Source organism: Triturus cristatus, chromosome 5_2 (assembly GCF_964204655.1).
Source record: "Triturus cristatus chromosome 5_2, aTriCri1.1, whole genome shotgun sequence".
Taxonomy (NCBI): domain Eukaryota; kingdom Metazoa; phylum Chordata; class Amphibia; order Caudata; family Salamandridae; genus Triturus; species Triturus cristatus.
Genome location: NC_140588.1, coordinates 451,340,073 through 451,356,437, shown reverse-complemented (window position 1 = coordinate 451,356,437; position 16,365 = coordinate 451,340,073). Strand labels below are relative to the sequence as shown.

The window sequence follows — 16,365 nt, the reverse complement described above, 5'->3', positions numbered from 1 at the left end:
TTTAGAACTCTCCTATTTTGCTTACTCTTTTCTCTGTGACTGATAGTTGTCAGTTCTAGTGCCATTATGCCCTAAAGCAAACAGAACTTCAGTAGGGTAGTACACTGAGGTTGTTTTTTAAACCAGGGGAAAAAGAAGCACCTTGCTCCACATTTTGAAAGCACTGCAGCTGACTGCATGTAGGTCTATCTCTGAGGGACAGTTCATTAAGCTGGACTGGAGCTGTAGTTTATATTTACAGTCTTGAGAGTTGTGCTGCAGCTCAATTCCCACCCTTCCTTAAAGTTTGGAAAGTTAACCAACCAGGCTGGGCAGAGGTTCCCTCCTTAGAGGACCTTAGTGAGGAAACCTCTTTTCCTCTTGTCGGAATGCAATATGGTGGCCTCTGCTTATATGCAACTGGCCATGTACATCCTCAAGGAGCCTGTTCTGGCAGTAAACCTTATGCACTCCCTTCAGTCAAGGACTGTATACAAAAGAATGAGAAAATGAAGGTATGCCTGTCCTTGTTTTCGGTGCAAAGCATCCATTGTCGATCTTTGAAATATCATTCTCATATATATAAAGATGGTTGAGATAATCTGAGGGTAATTTTAACAACAGGTACACTGCTAGTGATTGCAATAAATATCCTGTGCACACACATTTCCCACCACAAAACCTTTAATGCTGCTTCCAGCTAGGGCATGTGCAGATGGATGAAGATTGTGGTAATCCCAGTGGTGGCTAGTATGTACTGAGGGAAGTGAGGCGGGGGCAAAAAATAAATACGTTTCAATAAAATAGACTTACTTTTCTGGCTTGCAGCGCAACGTCCTCCTCCCACATGTGTCTTCTTGAAACTCCGGACCCAGGAAACTGCACTACTCCATCCTGGTGCTGCTCTCACAGCATGAGAGCAGTGCCACGAATGGAAGGCGCAGCCTCACTCACTGGAGGCCTGTGCTTTCTCTAACCCTGCTGTCTAACACAGCTAGGTTAGATAAGTTTAAAATGCGCATGTCTGGTTGGCCGTCGCAAAGAGACATGCACATTTTAAACTTTAGCGCGCAGATCCCTATGGAGGAGCTGCCCCTGACTATTCCATCACGACTGCTGATTGTGGGGACAAATAGAGCATCTCCACAATTAAGGGCACACCGAGGATGTTTCTGAAAAACACCAGCTCTTCAGTTTCATTGGTTCCTCAGTAGCACAACCCCACACACTATTTATTACCAGAAACCAAAAATACGGTGGACCATTTAGGCATGAAAGAAAAATTATGAGAATGTTATGTTTGATTGTGAAGAGCAGAGGCCCTTCACATTCATCCTTGTTTCAGATATTTGTTACATCGCCCAATAGTCCCCCAATCTTGGATATCTAATTATTAGGTAAGTGCTTGAAGGTAATGATGCCGGGACCCACTTTACCTCTTGCTATTTATACTCTCCTTCACAGTAGACATTATGGGCCTGATTATGAGTCTGGCGGTTTGTGGATTGCCAGACCTGTGGGGGTGCGGCAGTGGCGGTCTCCCGCCCTATTACGATTCAGGCGGTCGGATTGCTACAGCTGCCAGGAACTGCCGTTCCCCGGTGGTGTTGCGGCAGTCGGGACGCCCCAATATGCTTGGCGGGACCGCCGGGGTCACTGCAAAGACCCCCTATGCCTCCTCAGCATGTGGATGCACACAGAAGGGCACATCATGTGCACCCCCGTGTGTATGCACAGCAGTTCCTTCACGGCATGGACTTTTTAGTCCATGCCGTGCAGGAACTGTTTTGGCGTTCCCATTGCGGTGTCCATTTTTAGGGCACTGCCGTTGGAACGTAAAAAAAAAAATAGCCCGCCAGCTAGGAGGTAACTCCTAATCTGGCGGGCGGTCTGATCACGGCTTTGGCGATGCTCTAATGGTGTGGACCCGGCGCTGCACCCCCTAAGTCATAATAAGGCCCTGTATTTACAGCCTCTAATTATAGAGATGGCATGTTCGCGTAATGAAAAGGTACAATTAATCATCGCTTATGTAACATTTAATCAGATTGTTACCACTGACATTAGTGTTGTCAAAATAGATTATATTACATTAATAGTTAAGTGGCAGCTTAAAGGTTGTAAACACAGATACACATTCTCTCTCTCTTATCTCTGCAACTCTGCCATTTTTGTCCCTTTATATTCGTTTGTGACAATAAGATTTGCTCATTTGTGTTTGTGATGGTCACAGCTCATGAAATATATATTATAAATGATGCTGCAAGTTACTGTAAGTAAAGAGAGCAGAATGTTTTCCTCAGCTATAATGCTTATTCATCTTACAGGGGGATACCTGGACGAGCATCGCTCTGGATTTCCTTCCTTCAGTGGGATAGCTCGCCTTACTTGGTTAGTTGACCTGTTTGGAGACCTCACAGTGACCTCGGCCACTAGAGAGAAACAGGAGGAGAATAAGTATTTTAAAATGACTGCAAATTTGCAGAAGGAAGACAAAAGGTTAGTAGCATAAAGATGGCAATGAGTTTATAAAATAGCTGGTGGTTTTTGGTGTTAAAGTTATATGTTAATATACATAAATGTACAGAACTAAACCGCTGACAGTTCACTTTTATTCATAGTAATACATTTCCTCTTGAACATTCTTCAGTTTGTAAGGAAGCTAATGTGTTCAACTAGGTGACAAATAATGATGTATTTATAACTATAAAATATGAAGAGGTGATGGGTGAAATTGCAGCCTATTCTTTTGTTCCCCACTGTGCCCCTCCCCGATTGGGGACAGCATACTCCATTTATTCTAGGCCCTGCTCCAGTAAGTACAGTTCCGGCCAATCACCAGGCCATGTCTCCTCTGAACACCAACACAGGTATTCCTAGAATTATTTCAGCCCTTGTTGGGCCTCTTCAGTAAGATGCAGTTTGGATCCTATAGCACTGTGAGTGCTGGACTCCTGTAGGCAAAACCAAAGGAAAAGATTGACGGAGTGTTGAACATTGCAAGCACTCACCCCCAGTCAACTGATCTGGGTTTAATCCATCACCGTTCTTTAGCCCACTCTGCCACCCCAGTTCAGACTGGCCATATGCAAATCAGTCTGACCCTGTGCCTCATGGGAACAGTCCAGCCCGAACTGCCAAGCCATGTCTTCCCTGGACCGGAAACAAGCTTCCTAGGACCGGTTTTTGGCATTTCAGCTGTCTTCAGCCAGGCTTGCTTGAATCCAGTGGCAAAGTGAACAAGGGACTCACGTCTGAGCATACCCTGCCAACTTATGGCGAACAAAGCAAAACCAAAGGAAATGATGGGACGGAGTGTTGAACATTGCAAGCACTCACCCCCAGTCAACTGATTTGGGTTTAATCCATCACCGTTCTTTAGCCCACTCTGCCACCCCAGTTCAGACATGGCCATATGCAAATCAGTCTGACCCTGTGCCTCATGGGAACAGTCCAGCCCGAACTGCCAAGCCATGTCTTCCCTGGACCGGAAACAAGCTTCCTAGGACCGGTTTCTGGCATTTCAGCCATCTTCAGCCAGGCTTGCTTGAATCCAGTGGCAAAGTGAGCAAGGGACTCACGTCTGAGCATACCGTGCCAACTTATGGCGAACAAAGCAAAACCAAAGGAAATGATGGACGGAGTGTTGAACATTGCAAGCACTCACCCCCAGTCAACTGATCTGGGTTTAATCCATCACCGTTCTTTAGCCCACTCTGCCACCCCAGTTCAGACTGGCCATATGCAAATCAGTCTGACCCTGTGCCTCATGGGAACAGTCCAGCCCGAACTGCCAAGCCATGCCTTCCCTGGACCGAAACGAGCTTCCTAGGGCCACACCCTTTTCATTTAGCGTGTAACAGACCTGCCAACCTGCGAAAATGTTTAATTGTGTGAGAAATAGATGGGACTTTGTGCCAAGCACAGCCATGAGGCACTTTAAATTCACTGCCCCTCCCTCCAACATCTAACAATCAAAGCTTTTGGCTCTGTTGCTGATGTTCTGAGTAGATTTCACGCACCGTAATGGACATTGGCTGCACAGAGCCCACAAACAATTAGCTGGAAAACTGCAGTCTGCAGGGATTTTCAACAAATTGTGTACACACAGTGTGATATTGGCTCCTCATCGGGGGACCTTGTGAAGGGAGCCGATATCGTGTGACACATGGTGGCAAAGCCTGAGTTGAAAGGTCTGACATAACAGTAAAGCAACAAAGGGGATGGGCGTAGTGCTTATAAAATTATCAGCTGCTGGAAATCGCTACATTCCAGTTCATAATCTTTTGCCTGCTGCACCACTTCTTTTTAGGCCTCATGCAAATTTGTAATTAAAAGCACATACATGCTCAGAAGCTCTCACATTTGTCACTGGCAAGATTAGATACCATACAAATAGCAGATAAAGCTTTGTAGCAAATGGGTTCCCTCCCATTTATTCCACAATAATATTTTGCTTTTGACTACCTGGTTTTTGGCTAGTCTCACTCATGATAAATTCATGCTGATTCCACGGAGTTTGTTAACCAGTAGTGTCCGGCTTTTAAGATAAGGCCACTGTGGCGCAGCTGGGGTGAGAGGCACTGGGCTATTTACACATACACATATGTGGACAATCTTGTGCACATGTGTTCAGGCTGTACGTGTATGACTAACACCATGTGCAGCCGAGTAATTGGGCATAGGCAGCCTGTCGCAGAAGGGACTCTGCAAGGATTGGTACTGAACTGGATTTGGCCTTATAGTGCTGGGAATTCATAGTGTAGGGTTATTGAATTTACAGGAAAATTTGTAGTATTTTATTGTTATGTACACATAAGTGAAATCTGCCTTAAAGTGCAGTATCACTCCATCTGGCCCTACAAAGTCCAGCAAGGTGTCAAACTGGGGTAAAACATGCATTCAGAGCTAGAATTTGCACTTCCCAATACACTACATCCACTTCTTATGGGACTTCAGGATTTATCATATTTTTCTGGCTCTGTTCATAATCAGATTTCAGGCCATTGTCCCCCCTGTTGGGCCAAATTACTCCGCTCCAAATCAGAGGGAATAAAGGCCTTCCCCACACTTAAACAGCAATTAGCAGTGATTGACTCTTTTCCTGGGAGTGGAATGGGGTGTGGGGGCAATCAGCATCTGATAATTACCTTCTCTCATTACACCTGGGGTGGTGCAGCCAAGGCTCACTAGAACAAAGGGGGAGGGCAGACCTCTGGAGCCAAAACAGTAGGGGCCCGCATTTCCAGTTTTGCTTGGAAGGGGTCTGGAAGTGATGCCATCTAGGGTGGAGCTGTGGCGCACAGAGGAGCTCTCTTCAGGAAAAACTTGAAGTCACCATGGTATCTAGAACTTTCTATTCCCACTTTAAGACCAAAACTCAAAAATACCATGGTGCTGGCCCCTTTATGCGTCCTGAGGACCCATTGGGGGAAAGACCTGGACTTCACTGCCCCCCACCCAGCCCCCCCAACAGGTGCTCTGCCAGCAAGCAAGTTCTGGCACTTGGGGAATATGGGCAGGAGGGTGTTCTGCTTGCTGGTTGAGAAGGGGCTTTGCATGATGCTCCTCTCCCAGCAGAACAGGAGCTTCAGGAGCTGGCCAGAGGCGAAGGCTTGTGTAGGGAGCCTGCAAATCGATCTCCTGACAGGTTGTGACCGTTTGGAGGCCAGGAGGCCTGAAGAAAATGCCCCTGGTGACTAGGACTGGCACCCAGGAGCAAAACAAGCCCAAAATGATCAAAATTGGCAATACAGAATTAAAGTAATGCCCAATTGAAAATGTGACCTTTAAAGTTAGAAAAGCGAGGGAGTGTATTTCGCAGTATTACCAGTATTTCATTATTTTCCTGTAGAGTGTAGAACCCCCTCTCCTTACCCTGTCCTAGGAATTTTATTTTCTCCAACTCGGGGGGTCCTAGTTAATCACGCATTAGAACCCCCTCTCCGAGCCAACTTTCAGCCCTGGGACCCCTTCCTCCAAGGCCCCCCCCAATGAAGCCAATTTTGACAATTTTTTAATAATAAACTGCATGATTACTTAAAATCTTTACAGTATAAGATAAAATAAAAAAAAATAAAAAAAGAAGCTTTATGAACGTCCCGACTCACCCCCTCACAAGACCCATCCACACATAAAAGTGAAAGTCACTTTGGGTTAGATATTAACATATTAGTCCTGATTAGCTGTCCAAAGCAGAGTTCTTTTAAAAGGAGTAATGTATAGGTTGTACCAGTATTTCCCAACTGATAAGGGGAGGCACATGAAAGTTCGGTAGAGTCAATACATGTACCAAGGGCTGTTGACGAAAGATGGATTCTTCGTGGGTCTTTAAACCAGCCCAGGTTAGATAACTGGGGCGGAGGGCTTCCAGTTACTTTGCAGACAATGCCGTTAAGTGGGAGTCGAGTGCCATTTTTACCTGGTGTATAAATTTCGCAACTCTGGCTATCAAACAGGTCGTGGAGACTGAGAGGCACCAGTCCGAAGCCTCTCTGCAGGTTCTATAGTCCGTATTCCGTAAAATCGGAAGCAGCAAGCGATGGCGATCATTGGCCAGCTTTGTGCAGCAGCACAGCAAGTGTAGCCAGGATTCTCTGCGGTAATTGCATAGACGACAGGCCAGGGTGCCATCCGTACGGGCCCATTTGGGGTTGAAGTCCATGATCCTGAGGGCCAAAAGTCGAAAGTACAAAATTTTCTTTCTCGCGCAAGTGGATACTGGATCTTGCAGGTAAGGTTGGGGTTTACCTGGAATATATGATTTGTCCAGGGCCTGAGTTAGTGGATTTTGCCGAAGAGATGCAAGGTCAAGACCAAAGGAGATGATCCGGACTTGGCGCTTAACTGCTTGGGCCCAGGCTGAGAAAGGAATTTCGTGCAGGGGCAAACTCCTTCTTTCGATTTTCAATGCTGCAATAGCTTGACCTAGCTTTGAGTACCAGGGGGAGCCCACCTCATCAAAGATTGATTTTAGGGAGTGCTTTAGCGAATGTTCTGGTGCTTTCAATACTCTAATATAGAGTTTTAAGAGGTCCCCCAGTAATTCCAGCTCAGGTCGCTTAAGGCCTATTTCTAGCCTTAATCTGGTGTTCCTTGCGTATCTAGGGGCCTGTAGCACCATCTTATAGGCTTTCGCTTGAGCCGCGTTTACCACTTTGTCAAATGCACCAGGGTAGGCTATATGCCCATATGCAATGGCAGGGATCAGTTTTGCCCGGAGCACTGTCAACATTGGTTCTGCTGAGGGACTGTCCAAGCGGTGGCATAAGCGTCTTAGCGACAGAATGGTTTTGTTAATTTTAGGTTTAAGCTCCTTCAGATGTTTGGCTGCAGAGGCACTCTCAGAGACCCAGGTGCCCAGATAGTTGTAGGATGGGGCAGTGAAGATACGGTGCTCCCCCAGAGACCATGAAGCTTCTTTTTTGAGGGGGTATTTGCCAAAAATGACGATTTTGGTCTTGCTCACGTTGATCCGTAGGTCATTTGACTTATTGTATAGGGCCAAACTTCTTAAGGCTCTTTGGAGCCCCACCCTAGTGTGGTCCATGATCACCGTGTCGCCTGCATACTGGAGTGTTCCCAAGACGAGCCTCCCCAGTTTTGGAGGTGCTAAGTTGGCATCTTTCAGAGCTGACCCCATGTCCGCAGTATACAAGTTGAAAAGCATGGGGGCCAAGACGCACCCCTGCTTGAGGCCCGAGTTGGTTTCAATTCTTTCGGTTGTTATTGTGGGGCTTAGCTTCACCTTGACCCAGGTGCCCTCATAGAGCGCTTTTATAGCTTTTAGCAGAGCCTGTGGTAGCCCCCACGAGTCAAGTTTTGCCCAGAGCCGGCCCCTGTTCACTCGGTCAAAGGCTGTGGAGTAGTCTATGAAACAGCAGAACAGGGGCGGTTTGTTCCTCGTATTGGCCTTCTTCGCGAGGTAGGAAAGGGCTAAGATGTTGTCAAGAGTTGAGCTATGGGCCCTAAAGCCGGTCTGTGTGGGCGGAAGAATGCCGTTCTTGTCCGCCCAATCCTCCAGATCCCTGAGAAGAAGGCGGGCGTATATCTTTGCTTCTATGTCGAGGAGAGCTATAAGCCTATAATTGGCCGGGTTCGTGTGGTCCCCCTTTTTATGGATGGGGAATAGAATAGAACCTTTCCAAGAGGATGGCAACATTGCCGTGGCAAAAGAATGGTTAAATAAAGGGGTGAGTCTGGATGCAAAAAAGGCTGAGGCGGTTTTCAGAACCTGGGCCGGAATCCCATTTGGGCCTGGAGCGCCGTCAGTTCTTATGTCCTTGATGCACTTTAGTACCTCCATTTCTGTGAATGATCCGGTGCAGGTCGAGTTTACGCCTTCTGACGTAGCTCTTTCGGGTACGATAATATCCGCCGCCACCTTGGACCACGCACGGCTTCCTGCAGTGGCCTGATTTGACTCGCAGGTATACAGCCCCTTGGCATACTGTTCCCACGCTTTCCCTGCAACACTATTTTCCTTTTGCTCTCCTCTGGGGGTCAGACTGTTAATGAAACGCCAAAGCTTGCTATTGTCATTACCTTTAATTAAGGAGAACACAGTCAACCAATTCTGTTCAGTCTGCAGTTTTTTGTGGGCCCAGACTTTCTTTTTATAGTCTGTTCGCAGCGCAGCAATGGAGTATCTCCCTGACAAATGAGTGCCATTCTTTTGTGCCCTGATTGCCTTATTTAGAGCACGCTTACACTGTGACAGGCACCACGATGTTGCACGGCGAGGATCAGAGTGGAATTGGCGACTTCTTGGATGAAGGTTATTGCCCAGATGTTCCAATAAGTCGGAGGTCAGAGTTTCCCAGAGGTGGATGATGTTCTTAGTTTGAACTGGGTTAGGTTCTTCCTACCTTCTAGCTACATATTCTAGCAGGCTATGACTGAGATTGGTTGACCATTTTATTCTTTTAAGCACATTGTGATGTTCCTCCCCCGTGGTAGTTCCAATAACTGCATGTAATTCTGCTTGTGCCCGCGCCAGATTGAATGTGGCGCGGAGGGGCCTATGATCGCTTTCCTGTCTGTCGTCCACAGTGAAGTTGCAAAGATTGTGGGCAAGCCCTTCATTGATAAAGATGTAGTCTATAGTAGAGACATTTCTAAAGGTCGGAATGGTGGTCCATTCAGGTTGGGTCTTTTTTTGTATTCTATGGGTGGAGTGCAGCTTAAAATTTGCGAGAAATTCAGTCAGTGGGACTGACTTCTTGCTTGATGGAGTCTCCGAGATTAAACCCAAGCCTCTGTGATTGAAGTCGCCCGCGATTATTACGTCTTGGTCCTTCCAATTTATTAAAAGATCTTCCAAAATTGAAATAAGTGATTCCATGGCCTGGGAGGATTGATACTTAATTGGGTTGAAATAACAATTAATTAGTAGAAAGGGGCGAGATTTTCGACCCGATGACAACCCACTGATTAGGATGGCTTGAAGATCAGGAGACCCCAACTTTAATTCAGTTGTGTTAATTTTGCACGCATGACTTACGTAGATAGAGAGGCCCCCTGACGGGCGTCCAAAGATTGTCCTTTTGGTCGCTGGTTTAAAATGTTCGTAAAAGCCACCGATGGCGGTCGTTGTCCTTGCCCAGGTTTCCTGAATACACAGTATGTCCCCCTGTGCGAGGTATTCAGGTGTAGTTATGTCCCTAAAGATGTTGCTCATCCCCGCAATATTCCATGAGATAATGGATAACTCGCGGACTAGGCCCCTGAGTGGATTTGAGCAGGCGTTGTTTACATGGCTGTTTATTTGGTTAGGGACACTGTCTCCATGTGGCCTCCAGGTGATCCGATGTCTGGAAATGCCGCTGCACGCTCCGTTGCCCGTCATTTTGCTGGATTTTGATTTTTAGCGGGGTTTTTGCCCGCCCTGATTTCGCCCCTATTTCTGGGCTGGTGTGCCTTATGCCTTTAAGAATGGATGACGGTTCTGGGATTTCCTGTTGCGGCATAAGGACGTGTGGATATTTCAGTGTACTTGGTACAACAACATCAATGACCCATTCAGCGAACAGTGTTGCTTCCTTAAGGACAGCCTGTTGGACTTGCTGACTCACAAGTCCGATTATGGTGGAATCGTCATGAGTATCTGTCTCCAGTCTCTTGAATATCACCCACTCAATATTTTCTGAGGTGATTTGGGCCAGGGAGGCAATATGGCCAAACAGGCGGACAATGTTGGACCTGTTCAAGATGTCAAATGAGCCTTTTGCTGTGTACCTTGGGGTTAGCTGCAGCTCATAGGTGGATTGTTTGTTTTTTTGTGTGATGGACCACAAACTCACCCCTTCTCCCTGGAGCTTTAGCCTCTGGTAACTGAAATTTAAAGGGTTTTTGTGAGTGGGTTCTGGCTGCTGCCCATTGGGCCCCATGCTTGATTGGCCTTCCACACTCGGACATCCTTGCCACTCCCCCTGGTCTGATGCTAAATTTAGGTGATTTTTGAGTGCGACTCCTGGTTGCTGATTCCCCTGCCCCTCAGTTTGTAGACCTACCACTCTAGACTGTACTGGCTGTGCGCCCTGTTGTAGTTTGGGATTTGTTACAGACTCATGTTTCAGAACCCAACCAGAAGGGCTGGGGGCACTTAATGGAGCGGCGACGGCCTCCTGTGAAGGCCTTTGTTGGAGAGGCTCATTGGTTTGATGACTTTGGGCCTCACCGCGAACAAGAGGTGCGTCACATGACTTGCCCATTTTAGACACCTGCTTGGGTATGAAAATGGGGAAGAGTGGTTTAGGGGTACGTTTAATTTCAGTGTCGCCCAGGGTTGATACCACCGAGGGTGTGTTTCTGCTTCTAGCTTTGGACTTCTTAAGTTGTTTTTTGAGTCTTTTTTTGGCTCTCCTTGATAACGGGGCTTTGGCACTTGCTAATGCTCCTTCGACCCTCTCCACCTGAGAGGTAGTAACAGACAGGTCATCACTAACGGTCTCGAGATCCGAGACCTCCGGGTCACCATTCCCTTTATTAGCCAAAGTAAAGTTAATGCGGGGCCCTACTAGGGGAACCTTTGAGGCGCTATTGCCCGTTGTGCTAAGGGTTGCTGTTTCAGCATGCTCTGTCGTCTGTGGTGGTGGCTTTTGTGCGGCTTGTTCTTGCGTGGTTGTCTCGCCCTGACCCTTGGCTAATGCAAGCATCTCTTTTAAGACTTCAGGTAGACTTGCCCATTTATCAATTAAGACGTCACAGGAATTGGTGCTGGCGGCATGAGCTTGTTGGACGTTAAGTTGGACTTCCAGCTTTGCCAGCTTATCATCTTGGCACACCAAATGCTGGGCTATCGACTGCAAAAGCTCGATTTGGAGTTCCATCTTTGCGGACTGCCATAGCAGTGCCCTGGCCATTGTGTCCTGGACTTCTCTTATTGCTGACAAGTTAAGGTCTTTAGAGGTGAGTTCATCAGTTGGGTCGGTTGAGTCTTGGTGATGAATTAAACTCAGCGGACTCCAACCCTCCGTTTGTGCAGTTCTCGGGGCCTTAGCTCTTCCTAAATTAATAGGGGTAGTTTCAAGTGTTCGTTCAATGGTCTGTTCCAATTTTAGTAAGAACGAAGTTGTTGGAACCTCCGTACCTTGGGGGATTGGCCTCTGTATTTCCCTAGGTGTCACAATTGCTTTCAGACCCTTGCCTATGCCTGTGCTCTTTGGGGAGGAGGATGCGACAGCCTCGCTTGTCCTCCCAGTATCTGAATCCACGTTTGCCCCCAGATTTGGCCTATCGTGAATGTCGGCAGTGACCCTAATCGGGCTCTTTGTCCTGGCCTCAGGCTGAAAACAAGCATCAAGGCTCCCAGGTGATTCGAAGTTAGCAGACTCACAGGAGTGAGAGTCCCTTGGGTCCAGGTGGATCTTTGGGATCCCCGGTATGGCATTGGTCGCGGGATCTTTTGACGTTTCATCCAAAGGTGAGGGGCAGTTTGAGGCCTGAAAGAATTGAGTGATAAGGCCTTGGGGGAGGGAATTGCCAGAGACCAGATCCTGGGATTTTTGGGTGCTTGTGCTTCTGGTTACCCTTCTTTGTGCTAGACTCTCAGGGTTCACTTCCCCCTCATCCTCCGTGCAGGATTTGGTCTTCCTCAGCGTCATCTCTTTTTGCGCCGTTTGTTGGGGCTAGGCTTGTATGTGCCTGATTGTGCTGGGGGGGAGGGAATACCAGTACTAGTGCTGATGTGGGCCCCTGGGTTGAGCTGTGTTTTTTGTTTTGAGGGCACGGAGGGGTGGAGGGGGATGGAGGGGGTTAGCAAGCGGTGCACACGAGGGGGGCTGCAAGCTGGAGACCTAGTCTACCAACCCCTCAGACCGCACCCTCTGGCTCTTACTTAGCGGCGACCTCTAACGGCTGCCACGCTTGCCTCCACCTCTTACCTCTTGTCTCCCGCGTCGGCAGATACACAGATGTACAGGCTGGTCTCAGTGGCTCCTGCGACTCCCACCGCCTCAGGGGAAGCCCTCGCTACTATTGTTCCTGCTGCTGAGTGTTCCCGCGGCTTCTGGAATACTCCTGCCGCTGTTGGGGACCTTGTTGCAATCCTCTCCGCTTTCCAGACTGGCCCTGAGCTGACCAAGAGCTCTCGTGGTCGGCTGCCTGCCTGCCGAGGGCTCCCGCCGCGACCGGGCCGTTCCCGAATTTGGCCCGCGGCCGCTGCTGCAAAGGCTGCGAGTTCTGGCGGCCACCTACGGTCGCGCTCCCGCGCTCTGGTCTGCACTGCACACCACAGGGGAGGGGGGGCAGGGAGCAACCAGCCTGTGAGCCGTTTGAATCGGCAGATGGAGACGAGTGACGAGTGACAGGTGTGAAGCCGAGGGCCGGCCGCCCGACCGGCAGCCTGCTTTCCTTTCCCTTCCCTTTCTCACTGCGGTGGCTTTCCGCTTCCCTCTGCGGCAGCAGTGCACTCGCCTCGAGGCAATGGCGTTCTGGTGTGCACACAATTCAGCTCTCTGGCTCCCTCTCTGGACATTCGCCATGAAGCCACAAAGCTGGGCATGTTGCTGCCCCTGGTTGCTGTGCCTGGGGTGGCCGATGCTCATACACATCTTCTCCAGCAGCAGGAGCTAAGGTGGAGTAGCTCCTGTTATGGCATGAGCAAATGGAGGATGCTGACTCCTGTGCATAACAGGAGCTGTTTGTGGGGAGCTGGTGGGGTCGCAAGGGCCTAGGGTCTGGCAGAGTCGGTGGGTGCCCTGGGTGGGACCACGGCACCCAAACCCCAGAGAAAACAAAAGCAAAAGATGCAGCACAAGACCGCCACCCAAAGGGAAGAGTGGAGAGGCTTTGTCATCAGATATTAACGAAAACGGATGAGGAGCACCCCTCAATGCCCTGCAATTCACTTAATTTACATCTTGCTTTTGCTCGTGGTGTCCTTAGGAGGGGCAGGGGCATCATAAAAGGTACTTTGAAAGACATATCAGGCTACAGTTACACTATTGTTCTTAAAAAGAAGGCCACACAAAGTCTCCTAGGGCCTTGCCCCAATGACACTATGAAAGGTTTTCATCGGCTTAAGCATTTCCTAGGGCTGGGGCTTTTGCTGTCATGCTCTGGAGAAGAGACCGCTTGCGATAACTCCCATGACTTCATTCTGTGACCTGTAGATAGTAAAGAACTACTCTGACATTCATGTTTATGGTTGTTTTGAATTGAAATACTTTATTGACACCATCAATGCCAAACAGAGAACCTACGATGAATCCATTGCTTATTAATAGTGTCTTTTGAGTTTGATGGTGTTGTAAGGCTCAAACTTGACACTTGTCAGATTCTGTTAATGTGACGACCCCTTGACAAAGCCCGTAGACCTGATCTATGTAATAAGAGTGCTTTTTCTTTTTAAAAGAAAGAACACTGACTGGAAAATTATTTATTGAGTTTTGTTGCATGCCAGGGTGATGGGTTTCTAGCCCACACCACCTCCTCGAGTAAGCCTTTGACTGCTCTGCTTCACTACACTGAGAGAGTCAAGTGCTACAAGGGGGTACTTGGTTTCCAGTCATAAGACAATTGCGGTCCTATTACTGGTGAAGAACTCTCATCTTTTGCAACTAGTAAGCCAATTTCTTACTAGCTTATTGAACCTGTGGGTCTCTCGCTGCCCTGTGACCTGGTACAGTATGCCCTTTTAAGGTTTGTATTTTAAGATACACTAGGAATGAGAATAACTAAAAAGGTTTAACTAAAATGAATGTACTTGTGATAAGGATTGTCAACTAAAGATTGTAAACTTTCACAATTTTGAGTTCAACCTTGCACTTGTTTCGTTCCTTTTTCCTGTTGGCAGGTATGGCCACTTGCTATAAGAATCCTTTATTGTTTGGTGTAATTTTAAAGGCGAGTGTGAGGAGAGTGAAGATTCCATCATGTTTAATTTTTGGTCTGGTGCAACCAAAAACCTCATATATGAACAGAGTTGGGCTTTGTGTGAGCTTGTTTTAGCCAATTGTTGCTTTGAGTCAGTCCCATGTAGCCATTGCTTATGTTGTCCATAGAGCCAATAGTGTCAGGCTTCACTAAACACTATTCTTTTTTTTGTTCTAAATATTTTATTGTCATTTTGGTACATACAAGATCATAATAACACAAATAGTCGATATATGGAGGTGTTCGGGTTTCAAAGAATACAGCCATAGAAACACAGAGATAATGATATGGAGGTGACATTGTGATTTCACTTACTGGAATCTTTGCATTAGGAATTCAAGATAACATTTTTGTACAATATAAATACTGTAAATAACAAATGAGATTGACATAATTCCAAAAGTAAACATTAGAACTATTGGTGTGCTCTGTAACTAAGGGTGTGTTTGACATAGAAGAACGCAATCAATATGTAGAGGAATAAAGTAAGTGGTTAGAGAATGGAGGGGGAGCCATGTGAGCTGTTGGTGGCACTTCTAACTTGATGTATAGTATGGGGCGTGGATTAGCCGAGCAACAAGATGGCTGCTTGTTAAGCGAGCTCTGACAGCTGGGCTCTCTATCCTACATTATCCTGACATCAGCGGAGACACCGTGCCCCAGACTGATCGGAGCTGCACTCAATACGCTGTGCTATACTTAATAAGCCTGTTCCGGCCGGGCCCTCCGTGGCTACAGGCCGGCGCTGATGGTTTTCCTCGAGCCGCTCCTATTTGCCAGCCATCTTCCTACTGCGGCGTGCATCGACTGGCCTGCGCAGTGCCAGGTGTGAGCGGCGGAGCTGCGCCCGGAACTTTTGGCGAAGAGAGCAGTGTGATGCCCTAGCAGCGGCCCGGACCTACCTGTCTGAGGCTCGAGGCCGTAGTGGCATAACATCATTCTGTGAAGCTGGCGCCGGCCCCAAGGATCTGAGCGACAGCCTACCCCAAGCGTCCGGCAGGGAAATAAACTTGCCCTGAGGGGCTGTGGAGGAGACTGTATCGGAGGGCGCCACTTTGGGCTGCGGCTGCGGACCTGGTTGACCCGCTGAACTAGTGTGTGAGCATTTGTGGCCTGCCTTGGAGCCCTGCCGACGTGCGAGACACACCCCGACGGCTGTTACAACTGCCATGGAAGTGTAGAGTGCCAGCCAACTCCACAGACACCGTACATCCACGGCGTATCCACGCGGAGACAAGACGGATCACGGAGGGGAGCTGTCGCCACCTGCGATCACCTGGGACACTGTGCGAGAGACCGCCTGGGCCAGCTATGAGTACCCATTTAGGCCTGCAGACCCCTGCGGCCCTGCACGTGTACATGCCGGCATCTTGGCTGCCCCCTGGTTACGGACTGGTGCCCTGCCTGGGGGCTGTGGGTGTTGCGCGCTGGACACTGGGTTGTGGGTCCTGCACACCAAGGGCTGCTCTGGGTGGGGTGACGGCGGGTACTGGGTCGAGGTGCGGAGTGCGTGACGCGATGGGCCCCTGAGCGCTCCCGAACCCTATAAAGATCGGGACCAGTACCGTCGGGTCGCGCACTGCCTGGGGCCCGGTGCTGGCGTCTGCGCTGCATGGAGCCCTACTGGAAAGGCCCTTGTGCGCTGGCATTGCAGCTTAGAGGCACCCTGTGGAGCTGTGGAAGGAGGCATTGCTGAGGATAGTATTGCAGGCGTACACCATGGGGAAAAACGACCCAAAACAACCCAAGATCACATTTGAGAACAAGCGCCAGACTCGCACCATGGACTCTAGCTCTGAGCCTGACCTTGAGTCCCAGCCTAGCGTAGATCCACAAGAGGAAGATCTACGTTCCATTATGTTGGAAGTGCGCACAAACCTTAAATCTATCAACACTAAACTCAACTGACTTACGTCCAGGTTAGACTCAGTGAAACGTCAAGTAGATTTGCATGACTCCAGGTTAGATGCTATAGATAATCGTGCGACAGAAGCCCACGAATTCCAAGTT

The 16,365-nt window shown here is 48.5% G+C and overlaps 1 protein-coding gene across 4 annotated transcripts in view; it reads left to right on the top strand.

The window, feature by feature from the left end:
* The window catches only part of BLVRA (biliverdin reductase A), a 285,794-nt gene that overhangs the window by 190,309 nt on the left and 79,120 nt on the right, over positions 1–16,365 (top strand). For all 4 annotated transcript variants that reach the window (XM_085607413.1, XM_085607411.1, XM_085607412.1 and 1 more), the window contains one exon: positions 2,307–2,478. In XM_085607413.1, coding sequence (XP_085463539.1) covers positions 2,307–2,478 — 172 coding nt within the window. The remainder of the gene's footprint in view (positions 1–2,306; positions 2,479–16,365) is intronic.